At 42.5% G+C, this 24,395-nt stretch overlaps 1 protein-coding gene across 1 annotated transcript in view; it reads left to right on the forward strand.

Annotated features, from left to right (window-relative positions):
* Positions 1 to 563: 563 nt before the first annotated feature.
* The window catches only part of LOC115106650 (zinc finger protein 385B-like), a 147,937-nt gene continuing 124,105 nt past the window's right edge, over positions 564 to 24,395 (forward strand). Inside the window, exon 1 of the mRNA XM_029629587.2 lies at positions 564 to 701. Within this exon, the coding sequence (XP_029485447.1) occupies positions 653 to 701 (49 nt within the window). The 5' untranslated portion in view covers positions 564 to 652. The remainder of the gene's footprint in view (positions 702 to 24,395) is intronic.

Below are 24,395 nucleotides of genomic sequence, written 5' to 3' on the forward strand. Positions count from 1 at the left end.
CATGGTCAACATTTTCCCTTGACCCGCCAGCACATATATCTTCACAAAGTGACTGTTATTGGTGAGGGGTTAATAGTTGAAGTAAATATTGACAGACAGTGTTAGCTATGCCTGTAATTATTTAACTCATTTTTCCTTCAATTGGCCGCCTTACTTTTGTGTCGGATGAAAATGACCACAGATAAACAGAGTTTTTCCTTTGACCGAACTGAGATGGAGACTCAGATGTTTATTTAATGTCATAATGTGTTTTGAAGTTGAGTATTGAAATTGAAACATTGCTATTTCTAGATCTTGTAGATCTTGAAATAATGAGCCTCCAAATAGATATAGAGCACCTGTCCTATATAAGCTGTCCACAAATACATGTTACTAATTTTAAGAGTAGGCTAACAGAGTTGTAATATACATTTTTAAATGATCAACAACATACACATGCCATGTGTGACCTACATGGGCTCTGAGCAAAATTTTGTAGCCCCCCCCTATAGTTGAATAGATGGAATTGTATCGTGCGTGCACCGGTTCAGCCTTGTTATGTCTCGTCTATGAGACCAGGCTAACCCGTGCCGCAGCGCGGGCCCATTAGCGTGGCTTTCTTGGCGCTCTCGTGAGACACAGCGGCGCACTTCAACCCGCAACCGGTAGAGCAATGTTCGGTACAAACGGACACGGAGCTATTTTGAAACAGTCCAGAGCAGGTAGGCGAACAATATATGACATACTTTTGCTAACGTATTGCCTATTGTTTTTGTGCATGAAGATAAAGCGCATCCGTTAGTACATCGACGAGTAGACTAGCCTACCTGTGGTAGATTAGCCGCCTATATGAATCTAAGTCGACTTTTACATTCATGAGGGTTATGATATCGTGTAAAACTAGTTTACCCTTCTCTCTGGGAAAAAAAAAGTTTGTTAAACTGAATAGTCAGAACGGATACAATAGTGAGTCGTGGTTGGTGCGTTATTAATTCTGTCAACTTCAAGTAACGTTATGGTGCAACGTGGTAGGTAGCACTCTGGAAATGCCGTTGTTGACACAATCATTTACTTCATTTCTAAAAGATGATTAATGTTATTTCATTACATAAGGAAACGTTTTTATGAAGTAAAAGACATTATTTTGGTGAAAGCCTATGTGTCTATAATGCCTGTGTTTTAACATGGTAGTTACACAGGCAGGTTCAGTGGTGGACAAAGTACCTGTCATACTTGGGTAAAAGTAACGATTCCTTGTAGAACATGACTCAAGTGAGTCACCCAGTAAAATACTACTTGAGTAAAAGTCTAAAAGTATTTGGTTTTAAATATACTTACATTTAAAAAGTCAATGTAATTGCTTTAGTATCAAAAGTAAATGTACAAGTTTAAATCATTTAAAATTCCTTATATTAAACAAACCAGACTGCACAATTTGCTTGTATTTTTAATTGACTTCACATCATTTACAAAAAAAAAACACATTTGTGCTTAGTGAGTCCGCCAGGTCAGAGGCAGTAGGGATGACCAGGGATGTTTTCTTGATGTGCATGAATTGGAAAATGTTCCTGTCCTGCTAAGCATTCAACATGTAATGAGTACTTTTGGGTGTCAGGGGAAAATGTATGGAGTAAAAAGTACATTATTTTTTTTAGGAATGTAAATTAAGTAAAAGTCAAATTTGCCCAAAATATAAATAGTAAAGTACAGATACCCCAACAAACTACTTAAGTAGTACTTGAAAGTATTTTCACACCACAGAGCAGGTTATAGGTTAGATGAGGAATGCTCCACTCTATTCTCAAGGCAAAGTTGAGTTTTGAGAACTGATATTTTCTAGTAACAACATTACATTTACATTTTAGCCATTTAGCAGATGCTCAAGAGCGACTTACAGCAGTGAGTGGATACATTTTTGTATTGGCTCCCCATGGGAATTGATCCCACAACCTTAGCGATGCAAGCGCCATGCTCTAACAACTGAGCCACAAGTCACCATCAGTTGATTCTTGTAATGTCAATTCTGAAAATGCTTCCCTGTACCTACAGTTGAAGTCGGAGGTTTACATACACCTTAGCCAAATACATTTAAACTCAGTTTTTCACAATTCCTGACATTTAAGTATAGTAAAAATTCCCTGTCTTAAGTTAGTTAGGATCACCACTTAATTTTAAGAATGTGAAATGTCAGAATAATAGTAGAGAGAATGATTTATTTCAGCTTTTATTTCTTTCATCACATTCCCAGTGGGAATGTTTACATACACTCAATTATTATTTGGTAGCATTGCCTTTAAATTGTTTAAGTTGGGTCAAACGTTTTGGGTATCCTTCCACAAGCTTCCCACAATAAGTTGGGAGAATTTTGGCCCATTCCTCCTGACAGAGCTGGTGTAATTGAGTCAGGTTTGTAGGCCTCCTTGCTCGCACACGCTTTTTCAGTTCTGCCCACAAATTGACCCATTTGCGACCAAGCTTTAACTTCCTGACTGATGTCTTGAGATGTTGCTTCAATATATTTTTTTGTACCTGTTTCCTCCAGCATCTTCACAAGGTCCTATTGATTTGCACTTTTCGCCCCAAAGTATGTTCATCTCTAGGAGACAGAACGCGTCTCCATCCTGAGCGGTAATGACGGCTGCGTGGTCCCATGGTGTTTATACTTGCGTACTATTGTTTGTACAGATGAACGTGGTACCTTCAGGCTTTTGGAAATTGCTCCCAAGGATGAACCAGACTTGTGGAGATCTACAATTATTTTTCTGAGTTATTGGCTAATTTCTTTTGATTTTCCCCTGATGTCAAGCAAAGAGGCACTGATTTTGAAGGTAGGCCTTGAAATACATCCACAGGTACACCTCCAATTGACTCAAATTATGTCAATTTACCTATCAGAAGGTTCTAAAGCCATGACATCATTTTCTGGAATTTTCCAAGCTGTTTAAAGGCACAGTCAACTTAGTGTATGCAATTTTCTGATCCACTGGAATTGTGATACAGTGAATTATAAGTCAAATTAACAATTGTTGGAAAAATGACTTGTGTCATGCACAAAGTAGATGTTCTAACCGACTTGACAAAACTATAGTTTGTTAACAAGAAATTGGTGAAGTGGTTGAAAAACAAGTTTTAATGACTCCAACGTAGGTGTATGTAAACATCCGACTTCAACTATATGTTTGTTGTTTACAACTGTGTTCCTTCCTCAGGGTGCTGAAATTCAGACTTTTAATTTAAAAAAAAGATTGAATACAACCACCGACTTTTCCCTCATTTGGTTTGCTCAACTCAGCACGAATATACATGTGCCAATTGAATCTCAGTTTACATAGATTACATAGTAACACACATTAGGTAAAATTCTGTGGTTGTAATTCAATAAAAGTTTTTATTAAAAGTTAGAATTTCCACACCCCGCGGAAGTACCACAGTTGTACAGGAAAAACATAGGTACAGGTTAGCATTTTCAGAATTTACATTTTTACAAGAATCGAATGGTGACTCAATGTCCCACAACCAGTTACCAAAACTCAACTATGTATCGATATAAGAGAATGGAGTTGAGTGTTTCTCCTCTATTTATAGGTGTGTATACAGTAGGATTACACATTGTTTCATAATAGCTGTAATACCTGGTTTTCCCCTGTTCAATTTCAAGGATTTGCATATAAATCCATATGAGGTGCCAACAGACCACCTCACATAACCTTTTGAGCTGTTTTCACAGAGGCTGCTAGTGGAGAAGACACACAGTCTACAGTGCTACAGAAACACTGCTGAATATTTCATTGAGCTTCCATTTGACAAGAAGCTCACATGAGGCCTATCAGGCCATTCCTCTTGCTTTTCCTTCGCAGAGAGGAGAGCTGAGCTAGGGCCACTAGATTCCCCCTCTCCCTGATACCTCAGATAATGGGCAAGAAAAAACATCTCAGGAAAACAATTAAGACTTTTCAGAGAGAAAGGTTTGAGACTGCCCAACGAGCCACTATCACATCGGGAACCCCCCCCCTTCCTTTATTTCCTTGTACTTAGTATTTGTTTCAGTGCAAGTGTGTAGTCTACCTATTAATTTTTTAAGGAAATAAAATATAGGCTAACGGGCGAATGATTAGAAAGATATACAGCAGTGACATAGTGAATAAAGACATTTATTTAAAGATTCTTATAGATAATCCCTGAAACTGAAACAGGGACTAGCTGGTTTCCTCTTTCCATCTGTGGTTTATTTATTAGAACCTTTTATTTCTTATCCACTTCTTAAGAGCAAGGAAAGTAAAGGATAGGGTTGACTGTGGAACTCAAAAGTCAGACGGTAAGATTAGGGCTAGGCATCATCTCAGCTCCCATCCATTCACTTGCCCTCACTTATTTTACACCCTTCTGACTAAGGAGTTGTTGCATGAAAGTCTAATTGCGGGAACTGGCCCTTTAGTGTCATTGAATGCCGTCACTAGCAGTCACATTCCAGTATTTTATCTACATTGATATTTTAGGAGATGCAAACCATTGTTCAGGAGCGGGACACTAGTCCGGACACTTATATGAAATCCTGCTATGCCCTTAAACCAGGACTGCCCAACCCTCTTCCTGGAGATCTACTGTCCTGTAGGTTTTCAGTTTTCAGGAAAACCAGCCGCGAGCTGCTCAGCTCAGCCTACCAGAAGGGCTAAATGCCTTTTATTCTTGCTTCGAGGCAAGCAACACTGAAGCATGCATGAGAGCACCAGATGCGCCAAGTCTAGGTCCAAAAGCCTCCTTAACCTCTCTAGGGTAGGTGAGACGCCAACATCCGGTGAAACTTCAGAGCGCTAACATTCTAAATACACCATTCGTTATATTAAACATTCTTGTAAATACATGTATCTTACATCATTTAAAAGATGAATGTCATATTAATCCAGCCGCCGTGTCAGATTTAAAAAACGCTTTACTGTGAAAGCAAACCATGTGATTTTCTGAGGACAGTGCCCCGCACACAAAAGTATTACTAGCATTTTCCAACCAAGCATTAGCTTGGTCGAAAGTCAGAAAAAGCAATCAAATAAATCGCTTACCTTTGAAGATCTTCCTCTGGTGGCAATGCCAAGTGTCCTAACTACACAGTGAATGTTTGTTTTGTTTGAGAACATCCATTTTTATAGCCTAACACAAAACATTTGTAACCCGCTGCGTCATGATTTCCGTCTCATTCAACTTTGGACGAAGCATTCGTGGTAATTACACACACTAAACAAACGTTTATCCAGTCATGGTTTCATTGCAATCCTCTGGTTGTTACTAACACAACCATACTTGATGGTTCTTTTCCCGGGACGTATTGACCGAAACAAACCGATTTGAAGACACCAATCAATGACCTCATTGCGCACCAATGGTAGGACTGGTCTATCGTTGATTGACTGTATTTTGTCCCAGTGACCACTGATCATCTTGAAATCTAGCTTGGAAGATAGCCAATGAGTTGAGGTAAACAGCAATATATAATGGTTATACGTTCGAAGACCAGCCTTTGTCGTAAACTCTGGTGTGAAAGAGGTTCATTCGCCATTGCAAATCCTACTTGACGGATCCACAAATGTTACGCATTGCAGTACATAGTCGATAGCATTTTCAGCAAGTTTATATATTTAAATTATGGCGAGTAAATCAGGAAAAGCTAAAACAAAGTCTAAGTATACAGATTTAACCCAAATTATAGAGGAAATTGATAGAGAAAGCGAGACTGAGTTGCTTCAGGAAGGTGAATCTTTCAGTTTTGCTACCGGTAATGGTTCTGTTATGGAGTTATTGGATTTTCAACTGCTGGGGAAGGGCTACAAACGGTTTGTGGACAACTTCTACACAAGCCCTAAATAGCATTTATGTATTTTGTATGTTGTTCTTTCCTTCAAAATGTATCACTGTACCAATTTGGCCACTTGGGTACATTTGGGTACATTTGTGTGGGACACTCGGAGGACTTCATGCTCAATGTCATGTAGCTCGCACATTTTTGAAGTTATCTGTCTAAAACTTTGCTCAGCTATTCTTGCCATCTTATGTTCTTCATTCAAATCATCCCCAGCATCCTATCTGTATGTTTGGCTGTTCTTGTTCATTTGAAAGATGATGCAGCAACAATAAAACACAGAAAACGTATGTTTATTTCCTTGTATTTTCTTCTACCAGATCTATTGTGTTATATTATCCTACATTCAATTCACATTTCCACAAAAGTTAGAGTGTTTCCTTTCAAATGATACCAAGAATATGCATATCCTTGCTTCTCGGCCTGAGCTACAGGCAGTTAGATTAGGGTATGTTTTTAGGCGGAAATTGAGAAGAAGGAGAAGAAGAAAGAAGAAGTTCCCAAAGAAGTTAACAGCTTCTACCCCCAAGCCATAAGACTGCTGAACAATTAGTCGAATGGCCAGCCGGACAATGTCATTGAACCTCCCCGTTTTAGTTTTTACACTGCTGCTACTCGCTGTTTATTACCTATGTATTGTCACTTTACCCCTACCTACATTACCTACTCATTCAATGGTTTTTCTTTATTGTTACTATTTTCTACATTGTAGAATAGTAGTGAAGACATCAAAACTATGAAATAACACATGGAATCGTGTAGTAACCAAACCAGTGTTAAACAAATCCAAATGTATTTTATATTTGAGGTTTTTCAATGTAGCCACCCATTGCCTTGATGACAGCTTTGCACACGCTTGTCATTCTCTCATCCAGCTTCATGAGGTAGTAACCTGGAATGCGTTTCAACTTCAGGTGTGCCTTCTTAAAAGTTCATTTGTGGAATTTCTTTCCTTCTTAATGTGTTTGAGCCAATCAGTTGTGTTGTGACAAGGTAGGGGGGTATACAGAAGATAGCCCAATTTGGTAAAAGACCAAGTCCATATTATGGCAAGAACAGCTCAAATAGGCAAAGAGAAACGACAGTCCATCATTTCTTTAAGACACGAAGGTCAGTCAATACAGAACATTTCAAGAACTTTGAAAGTGCTGTCGCAAAAACCATGAAGTGGTATGATGAATCTGGCTCTCATGAAGACCGCCACAGGAAAGGAAGACGGAGTCTTACCTCTGCTGCAGAGGATAAGTTCATTAGAGTTACCAGTCTCAGAAATTGCAGACCAAATAAATGCTTTGCGTTTCCCAGTCAAAGTTCTAGAGGGCATGATGTCGCTGTGGAATGAGGTGACGTGGGGGTGGTGGACTTGGGCACAGATGGGGGCACCACCTGTCCTGTGGCAGGGCCTAAATCCTACATTTGTCAGGGCTACTCACCACGACCGGCGCCCCATGGTGAGTGCCCCTTCAGGCGGATCTCATGTCAGACAGTTACACTGCCCATCTTTAGCTCAGTGGGAACTGGAAATCCAGCGGATAAAAGCCCCAAAAGCCTGTTGTGCACTTGTGCCCTTTTGCATAAAATCATGAAACTTGGTACACTCATGCTATATTTAGGAACATTTTAATGTTTTCTCATGTACCATTAGCTGTCAAGTAGTGGGGAAAATGCTTAAACAGTCACTAGCCTAATACTGGGAAGTATGGTATGGTCCTTCTGGTCAACAGTTCTAAATTGTGTGCCAGTGAATCATATCAATCAGGATGGTATTTGTGTGACTAAACTGATGACATAAGCCTGAAGATTTAGCCTAACAACGGTAGTGTTTTTGTCTTAACTTTCATGACTCTGACTCTGTCCCTCGCCAGCTTGTTTTGGAAGGCTCTCACGAAATAATGCTTTTCTACAACTTTCCCTCATACGCAGTCTCTCTTTTGACCGACACTTTCAGATTCAGGCTTAAATCACCCATCAGAGAGTGCGAGGGGTTGAGTGAAATGAATGTCTTTGGCGGTGATTAAAAGTCAGCAGACAGCCAATCTGTCCCAGTTCCTGTGTAATTCTTCCTTTCAATTGATAACCATGACCTCTCCATGACTGCTCTGGAGTGAAGAGAGAGCCGGGCAAAGCTTCCCCCCCACCCCAACCACACAGTTCTCTGTAAATCTCCAACAAACTGTAATATCTCAAGCTGAAGAAAGAAAGACACGTATTTAAGGCTCTGTTGAGATGTGACAATTGCCAGGGAAAGATCAATAGATGGGTGAAATGACAAATTGGCCAATGCTGGGCTGTGATTTAGCCTACTCCGCAGAGAAACTATAGTTCATTGGTCCTAAGCTGGGTTTACAGTCTACATGTTGGCTAGTTGATTAAAACGGGTTCCTTTATCTCTCTTATTCACCTCTGATATACTGAACATCTCTGTAAATGAGTTTCCTTTAAAAGGTCAGAGTGATTTTCTGGTTAGTGAAACCCGTGGAATAACTAGACTTGCCCTCAAGAAAATACCATCTCCGTGTTAGGCCATATAAAATGTTTTAATATGTGTAGTTTGGCAATATGTTTGATTTTTTAGTTATTGCTTAGTATTGACCAAGTTATTTCAAACAAAAAGAACGCTAACCCCGATAACACTGACTGAAGACGGTTTCATTCGAAGATGATTCGCTATCTTTCCATGTGATGACTGATATTGTGCCTATTAACATGACATTCACAACAATACTGTATAGCCTACACACACACTATATACAAAAGTATGTGGACATCCCTTCAAATGAGTGGGTTCAGCTATATCAGACACGCTCGTTGCTGACAGGTGTATAAAATCGAGTACACATCCATGCAATCTCCATAGACAAACCTTGGCAGTGGAATGGCCTTATTGAAGAGCTCAGTGACTTTCAACGTAGCACCGTCATAGGATGCCACATTTACATTTACATTTAAGTCATTTAGCAGACGCTCTTATCCAGAGCGACTTACAAATTGGTGCATTCACCTTATGACATCCAGTGGAACAGTAGTGCATCTAAATCTTTTAAGGGGGTGAGAGGGATTACTTTATCCTATCCTAGGTATTCCTGAAAGAGGTGGGGTTTCAGGTGTCTCCGGAAGGTGGTGATTGACTCCGCTGTCCTGGCGTCGTGAGGGAGTTTGTTCCACCATTGGGGGGCCAGAGCAGCGAACAGTTTTGACTGGGCTGAGTGGGAACTGTACTTCCTCAGTGGTAGGGAGGCGAGCAGGCCAGAGGTGGATGAACGCAGTGCCCTTGTTTGGGTGTAGGGCCTGATCAGAGCCTGGAGGTACTGAGGTACCGTTCCCCTCACAGCTCCGTAGGCAAGCACCATGGTCTTGTAGCGGATGCGAGCTTCAACTGGAAGCCAGTGGAGAGAGCGGAGGAGCGGGGTGACGTGAGAGAACTTGGGAAGGTTGAACACCAGACGGGCTGCGGCGTTCTGGATGAGTTGTAGGGGTTTAATGGCACAGGCAGGGAGCCCAGCCAACAGCGAGTTGCAGTAATCCAGACGGGAGATGACAAGTGCCTGGATTAGGACCTGCGCCGCTTCCTGTGTGAGGCAGGGTCGTACTCTGCGGATGTTGTAGAGCATGAACCTACAGGAACGGGCCACCGCCTTGATGTTAGTTGAGAACGACAGGGTGTTGTCCAGGATCACGCCAAGGTTCTTAGCGCTCTGGGAGGAGGACACAATGGAGTTGTCAACCGTGATGGCGAGATCATGGAACGGGCAGTCCTTCCCGGGAGGAAGAGCAGCTCCGTCTTGCCGAGGTTCAGCTTGAGGTGGTGATCCGTCATCCACACTGATATGTCTGCCAGACATGCAGAGATGCGATTTGCCACCTGGTCATCAGAAGGGGGAAAGGAGAAGATTAATTGTGTGTCGTCTGCATAGCAATGATAGGAGAGACCATGTGAGGTTATGACAGAGCCAAGTGACTTGGTGTATAGCGAGAATAGGAGAGGGCCTAGAACAGAGCCCTGGGGACACCAGTGGTGAGAGCACGTGGTGTGGAGACGGATTCTCGCCACGCCACCTGGTAGGAGCGACCTGTCAGGTAGGACGCAATCCAAGCGTGGGCCGTGCCGGAGATGCCCAACTCGGAGAGGGTGGAGAGGAGGATCTGATGGTTCACAGTATCGAAGGCAGCCGATAGGTCTAGAAGGATGAGAGCAGAGGAGAGAGAGTTAGCTTTAGCAGTGCGGAGCGCCTCCGTGATACAGAGAAGAGCAGTCTCAGTTGAATGACTAGTCTTGAAACCTGACTGATTTGGATCAAGAAGGTCATTCTGAGAGAGATAGCGGGAGAGCTGGCCAAGGACGGCACGTTCAAGAGTTTTGGAGAGAAAAGAAAGAAGGGATACTGGTCTGTAGTTGTTGACATCGGAGGGATCGAGTGTAGGTTTTTTCAGAAGGGGTGCAACTCTCGCTCTCTTGAAGACGGAAGGGACGTAGCCAGCGGTCAGGGATGAGTTGATGAGCGAGGTGAGGTAAGGGAGAAGGTCTCCGGAAATGGTCTGGAGAAGAGAGGAGGGGATAGGGTCAAGCGGGCAGGTTGTTGGGCGGCCGGCCGTCACAAGACGCGAGATTTCATCTGGAGAGAGAGGGAGAAAGAGGTCAGAGCACAGGGTAGGGCAGTGTGAGCAGAACCAGCGGTGTCATTTGACTTAGCAAACGAGGATCGGATGTCGTCGACCTTTTCAAAATGGTTGACGAAGTCATCTGCAGAGAGGGAGGAGGGGGAGGGGGAGGAGGATTCAGGAGGGAGGAGAAGGTGGCAAAGAGCTTCCTAGGGTTAGAGGCAGATGCTTGGAATTTAGAGTGGTAGAAAGTGGCTTTAGCAGCAGAGAGAGAAGCGGAAAATGTAGAGAGGAGGGAGTGAAAGGATGCCAGGTCCGCAGGGAGGCGAGTTTTCCTCCATTTCCGCTCGGCTGCCCGAGCCCTGTTCTGTGAGCTCGCAATGAGTCGTCGAGCCACGGAGCGGGAGGGGGAGGACCGAGCCGGCCTGGAGGATAGGGGACATAGAGAGTCAAAGGATGCAGAAAAGGAGGAGAGGAGGGTTGAGGAGGCAGAATCAGGAGATAGGTTGGAGAAGGTTTGAGCAGAGGGAAGAGATGATAGGATGGAAGAGGAGAGAGTAGCGGGGAGAGAGAGCGAAGGTTGGGACGGCGCGATACCATCCGAGTAGGGGCAGTGTGGGAAGTGTTGGATGAGAGCGAGAGGGAAAAGGATACAAGGTAGTGGTCGGAGACTTGGAGGGGAGTTGCAATGAGGTTAGTGGAAGAACAGCATCTAGTAAAGATGAGGTCGAGCGTATTTCCTGCCTTGTGAGTAGGGGGGGAAGGTGAGAGGGTGAGGTCAAAAGAGGAGAGGAGTGGAAAGAAGGAGGCAGAGAGGAATGAGTCAAAGGTAGACGTGGGGAGGTTAAAGTCGCCCAGAACTGTGAGAGGTGAGCCGTCCTCAGGAAAGGAGCTTATCAAGGCATCAAGCTCATTGATGAACTCTCCGAGGGAACCTGGAGGGCGATAAATGATAAGGATGTTAAGCTTGAAAGGGCTGGTAACTGACAGCATGGAATTCAAAGGAGGCGATAGACAGATGGGTAAGGCGAGAAAGAGAGAATGACCACTTGGGAGAGATGAGGATCCCGGTGCCACCACCCCACTGACCAGAAGCTCTCGGGGTGTGCGAGAACACGTGGGCAGACGAAGAGAGAGCAGTAGGAGTAGCAGTGTTGTCTGTGGTGATCCATGTTTCCGTCAGTGCCAAGAAGTCGAGGGACTGGAGGGAGGCATAGGCTGAGATGAACTCTGCCTTGTTGGCCGCAGATCGGCAGTTCCAGAGGCTACCGGAGACCTGGAACTCCACGTGGGTCGTGCGCGCTGGGACCACCAGATTAGGTGGCGCGGCCACGCGGTGTGGAGCGTTTGTATGGTCTGTGCAGAGAGGAGAGAACAGGGATAGACAGACACATAGTTGACAGGCTAGAGAAGAGGCTACGCTAATGCAGAGGAGATTGGAATGACAAGTGGACTACACGTCTCGAGTGTTCAGAAAGTTAAGCTTACGTAGCAAGAATCTTATTGACTAAAATGATTAAAATGATACAGTACTGCTGAAGTAGGCTAGCTGGCAGAGGCTGCGTTGTTGACTATGTAGGCTAGCTGTCAGTGGCTGCGTTGTTGACACTACACTAATCAAGTCGTTCCGTTGAGTGTAATAGTTTCTACTGTGCTGCTATTCGGGGCTAGCTGGCTAGCTAGCAGTGTTGATTACGTTACGTTGTGTTAAAAGAACGACAATAGCTGGCTAGCTAACCTAGGAAATCGCTCTAGACTACACAATTATCTTTGATACAAAGACGGCTATGTAGCTAGCTATGTAGCTAGCTACGATCAAACAAATCAAGCCGTTGTACTGTAATGAAATGAAATGAAAAATGTGATACTACCTGTGGAGCGAGCGAAATGCACCCATTGTTGAGTGCGGAAGTTCTGTTCGGTAGACGTTGGCTAGCTGTTGGCTAGCTAGCAGTGTCTCCTACGTTAAGGACGACAAATAGCTGGCTAGCTAACCTCGGTAAATTAAGATAATCACTCTAAAACTACACACTCTAAACTACACAATTATCTTGGATACGAAGACAGCAAAGACAACTATGTAGCTAGCTAACACTACACTAATCAAGTCGTTCAGTTGAGTGTAATAGTTGTGCTGCTAATCGGTAGACGGTGGACGTTAGCTAGCTGGCTAGCTGCAGGGCAGATAGCAGTGTAGACTGCGTTAGGACGACGAAATACGATAATTACGCAATTATCTATGATACAAAGACGGCTATGTAGCTAGCTAAGAAGAAATTGCTAAGATTAGACAAATCAAACCGTTGTACTATAATGAAATGTAATGAAATGTAATACTACCTGCGGACCGAGTGCAGATGCGACCGCTCGCTCCAACTAGGCGATAGCGTCTAATGAGTTAGCTAGCTAACAAGTAAGCATAAAGTGACAAACTAAAGCTAGCTTCTGTGACGAAGGCAACTGGCTAAAGAAGGCCTTACATCAAGCTACTGCTGTAGCGAGCTAATTTAGCTCAATCTCGTCCTCTCCGTGCTAGCGGTTCTATGGGCGGCACCTGCTGTCAAGTTGTATGGGAAAGGCATCAGCTAGCTACCTATAAAAACCTCTACCTGTACGAAGAGGACAATACTTATAATCAAGGTGTGGTAAATACTTCGTGACAGTGAAAACGTGAGTCGCTTCAACCGTGGAAAATGTATCAAATCGTTTCAGACTTGCAAACTAGCTACTAGTATCGCAGCTGAGCTGCTGCTAGCACTGCAGGTCATTTGGGAAGTTTTGCCAACTTTCCAACAAGTCAGTTTGTCAAATTTCTGCACTGCTAGAGCTGCCCTGGTCAACTGTAAGTGCTGTTATTGTGAAGTGGAAACGTCTAGGAGCAATAACGGCTCAGCCGCGAAGTGATAGGCCACACAAGCTCACAGAATGGAACCGTAGAGTGCTGAAGCCCGTAGCGCGTAAATATCGTCTGTCCACCATTGGATTCTGGACCAGTGGATATGCGTTTTCTGGAGTGATGAACCACTCTTCACCATCTGGCAGTCTGAAGAATCTGGGTTTGGCAGATGACAGGAGAATGCTGGGTTTGGCGGTCCTGTCATCCGCCAAACCCAGATTCTTCAGACTGCCAGATGGTGAAGAGTGGTTCATCACTCCAGAAAACGCATATCCACTGGTCCAGAATCCAATGGTGGACAGACGATATTTACGCGCTACGGGCTTCAGCACTCTACGGTTCCATTCTGTGAGCTTGTGTGGCCTATCACTTCGCGGCTGAGCCGTTATTGCTCCTAGACGTTTCCACTTCACAATAGTGCCAACTGTATTCGAGCAGGTGCAACATAGTGCCAAAAGTTTGGTGGAGGAGGAATAATGAGACCCATCAGTACCATAGCTGTTATTGCTAAGCAGAGCCTCCGTATGTAATAGCAGAGCCCAGGCCCCAGAAGTCCACATTATTTTCCCACTGTGTACACATAGTACAGAGACGCATATCCACTGGTCCAGAATCCAATGGTGGACAGACGATATTTACGCGCTACGGGCTTCAGCACTCTACGGTTCCATTCTGTGAGCTTGTGTGGCCTATCACTTCGCGGCTGAGCCGTTATTGCTCCTAGACGTTTCCACTTCACAATAGTGCCAACTGTATTCGAGCAGGTGCAACATAGTGCCAAAAGTTTGGTGGAGGAGGAATAATGAGACCCATCAGTACCATAGCTGTTATTGCTAAGCAGAGCCTCCGTATGTAATAGCAGAGCCCAGGCCCCAGAAGTCCACATTATTTTCCCACTGTGTACACATAGTACAGAGAGCCTCTGTGTTTGAGTCTTCTGGAAACACCTATTTTAACCACACCCTATTTACATTACATTTAAGTCATTTAGCAGACGCTCTTATCCAGAGCGACTTACAAATGAGGTCCCGTCTCAAATAGGCAAAGGGTAATAGGTATAGCTGTAGTTTGACTGGCTTGACTGCTAAGCCCCGACCCCTACAGTAGTAACAGATAAAACTACAGATTGTTTAAATTGCATGTTGGTGGGATACAGAACATATCCCCTCGGGTGGATGGTGGGCGCAGGTTCAGCACAGCAGGCAGATTGATGGGTATTAAAGCGGGGTGGGACTTTACCTACCCTCAGGAGGACTGCTAGCCTGACAACCCATCCAATTCCTTCCAGCTAAACGCCATGCCCACTAGCGTTTCTTCTCCATGATGAGTCTGGATTTGCTTTCCTCCCTGACTCCTGTAGAATGCAAACACATTCTGACCATTCTGATTGGTTCCAGAAGCCGATGGGTTGGGCCAGAGCCGGACTACATGACGACATTATCAATATTTGATACTCTGATTGGTTAGAGACGATCCAATCACTGATGAATTAGTTTTGTACAACGGGATCTGTATCTTTCATAATTATTTGACCAACATTTTCACCAAATTCTCATTACCCTAACATAGTTGGAAATCTCAAAAGTGTATAAACAAATCAATATTTCTATATTTTTTTGACATTGCTCCCCTAATGAAAAGGCCTGAGTTAAACATAACACTTTCAAGTTAAATTATATAATTATTATAAAATGGGGTAAATGGGGTGTTTGAGAATAAAAACCTAATTCTGAAGGCATATAAGCAAATAAATGTACTTAAACTTATGCTCATCTAAGGACTACTCCTCTAGATGATGCATCATGGGTTAATTAATACAAATGTATTTAAAATAGTGATGCATCGATATTACATTTTTGGCCGATACCGATATCTGATATTTTCCTTGCCAAAAAACCTGATACCGATAACCCGATATTTAAAATTTTATTTTAGCATTCTAGTACAGTTAAATATTAACACACACAGACACAGCGGTCTAAGGCACTGCATCTCAGTGCAAGAGGCACTGTCACCAAAGTCCCGGTTTCGAATCCAGGCTGTATCACATCCAGCCATGATTGGGAGTCCCATAGGGCGGCGCACAATTGGCCCAGCGTCGTCCGGATTTGGCCGGGGGTAGGTCGTCATTGTAAATAAGAATTTACTCTTAACTGACTGATAAGCTTATTTCTCGAGTCAGTTGTTCGAATGGAGCTAGCTAGTGTGTTCATGTTTCCAAGTTTCAAACATGGTCTCTAATGCCATTGAAATGGCAGCAGCGGTATGACAACCAGCATATTCATGAGCATGCAATGCGACTTTCCTCACTATGAAATCCTCGACGACCCACTGTGCTTGTTAGACTCAGCATGCTCATGGGGCTGATATCGCTGGTCCAAATGTCAGTCGTGAAGCTAATAACTCCGGTAGGGGAATATCTGAAAAATAGCGCACTTAGTAGTGTGTACCGGTGCTCGACCAGTCGGTGAAAGCCAACATCACCCACGATAGAGAACAGTTGATTGTCAAGGGCAATGAATTCCATTATCTTGGCGTTAATCGATTTCGCCTTTGAGTTGTCTCGCTGAAATGTTCTTACTCTTTCAAATGACTGCTCGACTTGTTGACTGCTCGATACACACAGCAGACACTAGGTTAGGAATGCTGAGTTCCACGTGTAGCGCAAAATTCTACGTGGCGTCATTACGTCATGTACCTACGTTATATAGGTATGCACATCATCTTTGACATCGGTTTTGCACGTCGCCGTTATTAACCTCTTGCTCCTACCTGACACGCAGGCGTCCCATCTAGACATCTGGAAATGCAAATGCGCTACGCTAAATGCTAATAGTACTCGTTAAAACTCAAACGTTCATTAAAATACACATGCAGGGTACTGAATTAAAGCTACACTCGTTGTGAATCCAGGCAACAAGTCAGATTTTTAAAATGCTTTTCGGCGAAAGCATGAGAAGCTATTATCTGATAGCATGTAACACCCCAAAAGACCCGCAGGGGACGTAAACAAAATAATTAGCATAGTCGGCGCTACACAAAACGCACAAATAAAACATTCATTACCTTTGACCATCTTCTTTGTTGGCACTCCTAGATGTCCCATAAACATCACTATTGGGTCTTTTTTTCGATTAAATCGGTCCATATATAGCCTAGATATCGATCTATGAAGACTGTGTGATCAAGGAAAAAAATAGCGTTTTATAACGTAACGTCATTTTTTTAAATTAAAAAAGTCGACGATAAACTTTCACAAAACACTTCGAAATACTTTTGTAATGCAACTTTAGGTATTAGTAAACGTTAATAAGCGATCAAATTGATCACGAGGCGATGTATATTCTATAGCTGTACGTCTGGAAATAATGTCCGGGTAAATCTCAACCAAAATATCCGGTCAGAGACCGGAAGAAAGGCACTGCCTTGCATCCGTTTGACCAAGAAACAAATCGTAGGCAAATGACAAGACTGTTGACATCGTGTGGAAGCTGTAGGTATTGCAACCTCAGCCCCATTAAATGTGGTTCACCTTTATCAATGGGTTCAAGTCGCGCATGGATATATTTTTCCATTTTCAGTGATCAGATTTTCCTGCACTTTTCGATGAAACGCACGTTCTGTTATAGTCACAGCCGTGATTTAACCAGTTTTATAAACGTCTGAGTGTTTTCTATCCACACATACTAATCATATGCATATACTATATTCCTGGCATGAGTAGCAGGGCGCTGAAATGTTGCGCGATTTTTAACAGAATGTTCGAAAAAGTAGAGGGTCGACTAAAGAGGTTAAACTAGACACCGGGCCGATACTGATGTTGGCATTTTTAGCTAATATCGTCCGATTCCGATATGGTCACCGATGTATCGTGCATCCCTAATTTAAAATAAGAAACTTTCCCAAAAACTAGATATCTTAGTCCTCCAAATGATAGTTGAGGGTTCGCAGCACAAGGTGCTTGAGGTGCTCAAAGTACTTGAATTTGGAAACCTTGAAAATCTGAAATTTTCTCTCAAGCTGGTACTTTAAAAGTACTTGAATTAAAATGGGAGGAGAAACGAAAGTCATCAAATATGTTAATATGAAAATATTTGAAAAATGTATTGGTCTTGCGAATTAATTTCTAGGCAGACTACCAAGTTTTATTTCCTCACGTGTTTCTCGTTCTGGTTGCCAGGCGAGCTCGCTCATTCCACCCACACTGCCACTCAGCCAGGCAGGTACAGAACTGACTGAATAGGCGCCACCAAACGTTACATCTATAGCTAAATCACCGGGTTTTGCCAGACCCAGCCAGGGATGTAGTGTAGGGTAAACGCAGCCTTTTATTTGTGAAATAGCGTTTACTCAACCTTTTTATTTTGTTAATGATCATTTACTCACTTATTATTGCGTTGATCAATGCTCAGAAGGCTTTTTGATCTGAGTTCTAATCCCGAATGAGTAGAATCATGAATGATTCATGTATATTCGCTATGTTCGCCTGTTCGCCTGTTCCCCCCCAGATTTGCAGTGTTATTAGCGCATTCAGTCACCACTTTGTCCGATGGGAAACAAACTACCTCAGCCCAGTCCTACAGTGGGAAGTAGCAGAGAGACGCACGCCACTGACAGTTGCAGTGTCAACAGACATCCCCCAAACAAACTCCCTCTGACTCTTGGAGAATGAGTGTACAATTGGTAAATAGTAGCTGATATTTCAGCCGGATGTCCATCTAGCAAGGTAGCTCAATGGCTCTGGCTATTAGCTAGGTAGCTAGTTATAACTAGCTGGCTAGAAGGATGAAGTTAGAAGCTAACGTTGAACGGAGCCTGACTTCAGCAGGAGCAATTGACTGAAATTAAGCAAACTATAATCAAAATATGGGCTACTATAAGTTCTCATAACAAAATACCTTTTCTTTATAGAGAGTAGTGAGACAGACAGTGGTGAGTCAGGCTGCAATGAAGGAGGCAAAAGAGATACACAGAGAGGAAGCATTGAAGCAAGCAGGGAGAGAGGTTAGTAGTAAAGTGGTTCCCAAACTTGGGGTCCTGGACCCATGTGGGGTCCCCTAATATTTAAATAGGGACCCCTGATAGGGGTTTTAATCTTTTCAAACACATTAATCAATTGTTTCTCTTCAAATGGGTATAGAATACACCCTTTAAGAGTCAACGAAGGGCCTTTTACACTGTCAGAATTCACGTTCATGTCATTATGTGTTGGAACAGCCCGTGGGACCCAAAATTGAGTGAAATACAGTATAAAGACAATTTAAATATAAAGACAACTTACTATTATGTACACTGAACAAAAATAGACAGTTGAAGTTGGAAGCTTACGTACACCTTAGCCAAATACATTTAAACTCAGTTTTTATGACATTTAATCCTAGTAAAAATTCCCTTTTAGGTTAGTTAGGATCACCACTTTATTTTAAGAATGTGAAATGTCAGAATAATAGTAGAGAGAATGATTTATTTCAGCTTTTATTTCTTTCATCACATTCCCAGTGGGTCAGAAGTTTACATACACTCAATTAGTATTTGATAGCATTGCCTTTAAATTGTTTAACCTCTTACCTCTACCTGGGACGCTTGCGTCCCAACTAGAGCTCTGGAAATGCAAATGCGCTACGCTAAATGCTAATAGTATTAGTTAAAACTCAAAAGTTCATTAAAATACACATGCAGGGTATCAAATTAAAGCTACACTCGTTGTGAATCCAGGCAACAAGTCAGATTTTTAAAATGCTTTTCGGCGACAGCATGAGAAGCTATTATCTGATAGCATGCACCAATACACTACAACAGAAAAGCACAGCAGGGGACGTAAACAAAATAATTAGCATTTCGGCGTTACACAAACCGCACAATAAAATAGAAAACAGTCATTACCTTTCACCATCTTCTTTGTTGGCACTCCTAGATGTCCCATAAACACTATTGGGTCTTTATTTCGATTAAATCGGGCCATATAAAGCCAAGATATCGTTATATGTAGACTGTGTGATAAACGAAAAAAACAGCGATTTCACAACGTAACGTCATTTTTTTTAATTCAAAAAGTAGACGATAAACTTTCACAAAACACTTCGAAATACGTTTGTAATGCTACTTTAGGTATTAGTAAACGTTAATAAGCGATAAAAATCATCCGTAGGCGATGTACATATCATTAGCTGTCGTCTTGGAAAAAATTTCAGGAGAGAGCTCTTCCGGAATGATCTGGGCGGAGACTGGAGGTACGTCGTGCCCCTCTTTCGGTTCAACCAAGAATCAAAGAGGATCAAATTCACAAGATACTCGACTGCATGGGGATGCTGTGGGAGTTGAATGCTCGGTCTTATCTAATTCGGCTCACTGTTAACAATTGCTGGAAGTGGCGCAAGGATATTTATTTCCATTTTCTGTGATCAGGTTTTCCTGCGCTTTCCGATGTAACGCACGTTATGTAATAGCCACAGTCGTGATTTAACCAGTTTTAAAAACGTCCGAGGGTTTCCTATACACGCATTCTAACCATATGAACGTACTATATTCCTGGCATGAGTAGCAGGGCGCTGAAATGTTGCGCGATTTTTAACAAAATGTTCAAAAAAGTAGAGGGTAGGAGCAACTAGTTAACTTGGGTCAAACATTTTGGGTAGCCTTCCACAAGCTTCCCACAATAAGTTGGGTGAATTTTGGCCCATTCCTCCTTACAGAGCTGGTGTAACTGAGTCACGTTTGTAGGCCTTGCTCTCACACACTTTTTCAGTTCTGCACACAAATTTTCTATAGGACTGAGTTCAGGATTTTGTGATGGCCACTCCAATAGCTTGACTTTGTTGTCCTTAACCTCTCTGGTACAAGTGGGACGCTACCTCGACAACAGCCAGTGAAATTGCAGGGCGCCAAATTCAAAACAACAGAAATCCCATAATTAAAATTCAAACATACAAGTATTATTCAAAAGGCTTTACTGCGAAAGCACACCATGCGATTATGTTAGGTCAGCGCCTAGTCACAGAAAACGATACAGCCATTTTCCAGCCAAGGAGAGGGCTCACAATAGTCAGAAATAGCGATTCAATTAATCACTAACATTTGATGATCTTCATCAGATGGCACTGTAAATGTGTGTTTTGTTCGATAGAGTTCATCTTTATGTCCAAAAACCTCATTTGAAATTGGCGCGTTATGTTCAGAAATGCATTGTCTCAAACAAACATCCGGTGAAAGTGCAGAAATCCACATCAAATTACAGAAATATTCATCATAAACATTGATCTAAGATACAAGTGTTTAACATACGATTAAAGATAAACTTTTTCTTAATGCAACTGCTGTGTCAGATTTCAAAAAGGCTTTCCGGCAAAAGCACACCTTGCGATTATGTTAGGTCAGCGCCTAGCCAAAGAAAACCATACAGCCATTTTCCAACCAAGGAGAGGTGTCACCAATTTCAGAAATAGCGTTAAAATTAATCACTTACCTTTGATGATCTTCATCTGATGGCACTCCCAGGTCTCCATGTTAGACAACAAATGTTCGTTTTGTTTGATAAAGTTCATCTTTATGTCCAAATACCTCCGTTTTGTTGGTACGTTTAGTTCAGAAATCCAAAGTCACAATGCACGCTCTCAACATCAAGACGAAAAGTGAAAAAAGTACAATAAAAGTTAGTAGAAACATGTCAAACGATGTTTAAAATCAATCCTCAGGTTGTTTTTGTCATAAATAATCAATCATATTTCAACATGACAAAAGCTTTGTCAATAGAAAAGGAGAAACAAGAAAGGCGCGCTCCTGATCACATGCTTGGCTCATGTCTGGAAATTTCCACTGTCCACTCATTGAATGTGCTGTATCTCCCTAATTCTTCAGTGTAAAAGCCTGAAACAATGCCTAAAGACTGGTCACACGTAGAGGAAGCCATAGAGATTGTGAACTGGGTCCTAAGTCTTTATATGGTGGATAGGCTTTCAATGTAAAAACAGCCTTTCAAAATAATAATACTTACTGGTTGGATTTTCCTCTGGTTTTCGCCTGCCACATCAGTTCTGTTATACTCACAGACATTATTTTAATAGTTTTGGAAACTTTAGATTGTTTTCTATCCAAATCATTTAATTATATGCATATCCTAGCTTATAGATCTGAGTAGCAGGCAGTTTAATTTGGGCACGCTTTTCATCCGGAGGTGAAAATACTGCCCCCTACCCAAGAGAGGTTAAGCCATTTTGCCTCAACTTTGGAAGTATGCTTGGGGTCATTGTCCATTCGGAAGACCCATTTGCGACCAAGCTTTAACTTCCTGACTGATGTCTTGAGATGTTGCTTCAATATATCCACATTATTTTCCTCCCTCATGATGCCATCTATTTTGTGAAGTACACTAGTACCCTCCTGTAGCAAAGCACCCCCACAACATGATGCTGCCAACCCCATGCTTCAGGGTTGGGATGGTGTTCTTCGGCTTGCAAGCCTCCACCTTTTTCCTACAAACATAATGCTGGCCTAACAGTTCTATTTGTGTTTCATCAGACCAGAGTACATTTCTCCAAAAATGCAATCTTTGTCCCCATGTGCTGTTGCAAACCGTAGTCTGGCTTTTTTATGGCAGTTTTGGAGCCGTGGCTTCTTCCTTGCGGAGCGGCTTTTCAGGTTATGTCGATATAGGACTTGTTTTACTGTGGATGTAGATGATTTTGTACCTCCAGTATCTTCACAAGGTCCTTTGCTGTTGTTGATTTGCACTTCTCGCACCAAAGTACATTCATCTCTAGGAGACAGAACGCGTCTCCTTCCTGAGCGGTATGACGACTGCGTGGTCCCATGGTGTTTATACTTGCATACTATTGTTTGTACAGATGAACGTGGTACCTTCAGGCGTTTGGAAATTGCTCCCAAGGATGAACCAGACTTGTGGAGGTCTACAATATTTTTATGAAGTCTTGGCTGATTGCTTTTGATTTTCCCATGATGTCAAGCAAAGAGGCACAGAGTTTGAAGTTAGGCCTTGAAATATATCCAGAGGTACACCTCCAATTGACTCAAATGATGTCAATTAGCCTATCAGAAGCTTCTAAAGCCCTGACATTGTTTTCTGGAATTTTCCAAGCTGTTTGAAGGCACAGTCAATGTAGTGTATGTACAATTCTGACCCACTGGAATTGTGATGCAGTGAATTATAAGTGAAATAATCTGTCTGTAAACAATTGTTGGAAAAATGACTTGTGTCATGCACAAAGTAGATGTCCTAACCGACTTGCCAAAACTATAGTTTGTTAACAAGAAATTGGTGGAGTGGTTGAAAAACAAGTTTTAATGACTCCAACGTAAGTGTATGTAAACTTCCGACTTCAAATGTAAATGCAACATTCAACAATTTCAAAGATTTTAGTTACTGTTCATATAAGAAAATCAGTCAACATCATCTCAGTCCTGACCACTCATGTATGTAGTAGTAAATGAGTAGTGAAACACGTATTATTGAGTAGGTAATGATGAACAGTAAGTTTGTCATTTTTTTCACGAGGTTGTGGTGATATACTGTCATCTGTTGGCGACTAGAAACAATTGCATAGTAGGAACTATTACAAATTGATGGGCCTTGAAAATACATTTTAGTGCTTGGAAAAGTACTTGAAAGTCCTTGAATTTGACCTGCCAATGTCTGTACAAACCCTGTGGTTTATTTTTGCAGATGCATCATGGTTTTGTAACTAAATTTGCTACAGACCTTTTAAAACTGGTTTCATGAGAATCCCCTGTTGTCCTTCACAGAAATGTGAATGAGGTGGCTTTAGAAGGAACATGTGGTTGGTGCAAGCCACTAACCCACTTGGGCCATTTAAGATTAGGCCTACAGGTATTTTTGACAGCTGATTTTATTGTATTTTTTAAAAGAGAAGGAAACTAATAACATCATTTCAGAAGGTGTTTAGGCCTGGGACACAGGGGTGGCATGACACACATGTATGTCCCCATCCTTTCCACCCCACTGTTTTTTATCAGTCCCTATACGACTTGAACATCCTACGCCAGTGTTTGTGAATGAGTGTGTGTGTGTATGTGTGTGTTTTTGCATGGAAGAATCAGGACAGAAGGGGGTGGTTTAAAAGACTGTGTCCTCCCAGGTCCAGAGAAGATGTTTTTTTCCCTCCCTCTGCAGATCTCTCGCCTACTCGACTGCTGTGTTTGTGTAGTTTTGTCCTGAGGGAAGGATGTGATGTTTTAATCCCTAGTTGAGTCAACCGTCATTTAGATTTAAAAATGAAATGGAGGTATTCCTGCAGTGTCGAGGTGAGCCTGCTAGGGTTAAAGCAGGGATGATCAGTATAGAGACAAAGTAGAGTCGCAATTCAACGGCTCAAACACGAGATGTATGTGGCAGGGTCTACAGTCAATCACAGATTACAAAAAGAAAACCAGCCCTATCACAGACATTGACATCTTGCTCCCATACAAATGAAACAACTTCTTTGCTCGCTTTGAGGACAATACAATGCCACTGACATGGCCCGCTACCAAAGCCTGTGGGCTCTTCTTCTCCGTGGCCAACTTGAGTAAAACATTTAAACGTGTTAACCCTCGCAAGGCTGCCGGCCCAGACGGCATCCCTAGCCACATCCTCAGAGCATGCGCAGACCAGCTGGCTGGTGTGTTTACGGACATATTCAATCTCTCCCTATCCCAGTTTGCTGTCCCCACATGCTTCAAGATGGGCACCAATGTTCCTGTACCCAAGAAGGCAAAGGTAACTGAACTAAATGACTATCGCCCCGTAGCACTCACTTCCGTCATCATGAAGTGCTTTGAGAGGTTAGTCAAGGATCATATCACCTCCATCTTACCTGTCACCCTAGACCCACTTCAATTTGCTTACCGCCTCCATAGGTCTACAGAAGATGCAATCGCCATCACACTGCACACTGCCCTATCCCATCTAGACAAGAGGAATAACTATGTAAGAATGCTGTTCATAGACTACAGCTCAGCATTTAACACCACAGTACCCTCCAAACTCGTCATTAAGCTCGAGAACCTGATTACCAACAACGTTTAGACGGAGGTGAGGGCCCTCGGAGTGTGGTGTCA

The sequence above is a fragment of the Oncorhynchus nerka genome, linkage group LG23 (assembly GCF_034236695.1).
Source record: "Oncorhynchus nerka isolate Pitt River linkage group LG23, Oner_Uvic_2.0, whole genome shotgun sequence".
NCBI classification, from domain to species: domain Eukaryota; kingdom Metazoa; phylum Chordata; class Actinopteri; order Salmoniformes; family Salmonidae; genus Oncorhynchus; species Oncorhynchus nerka.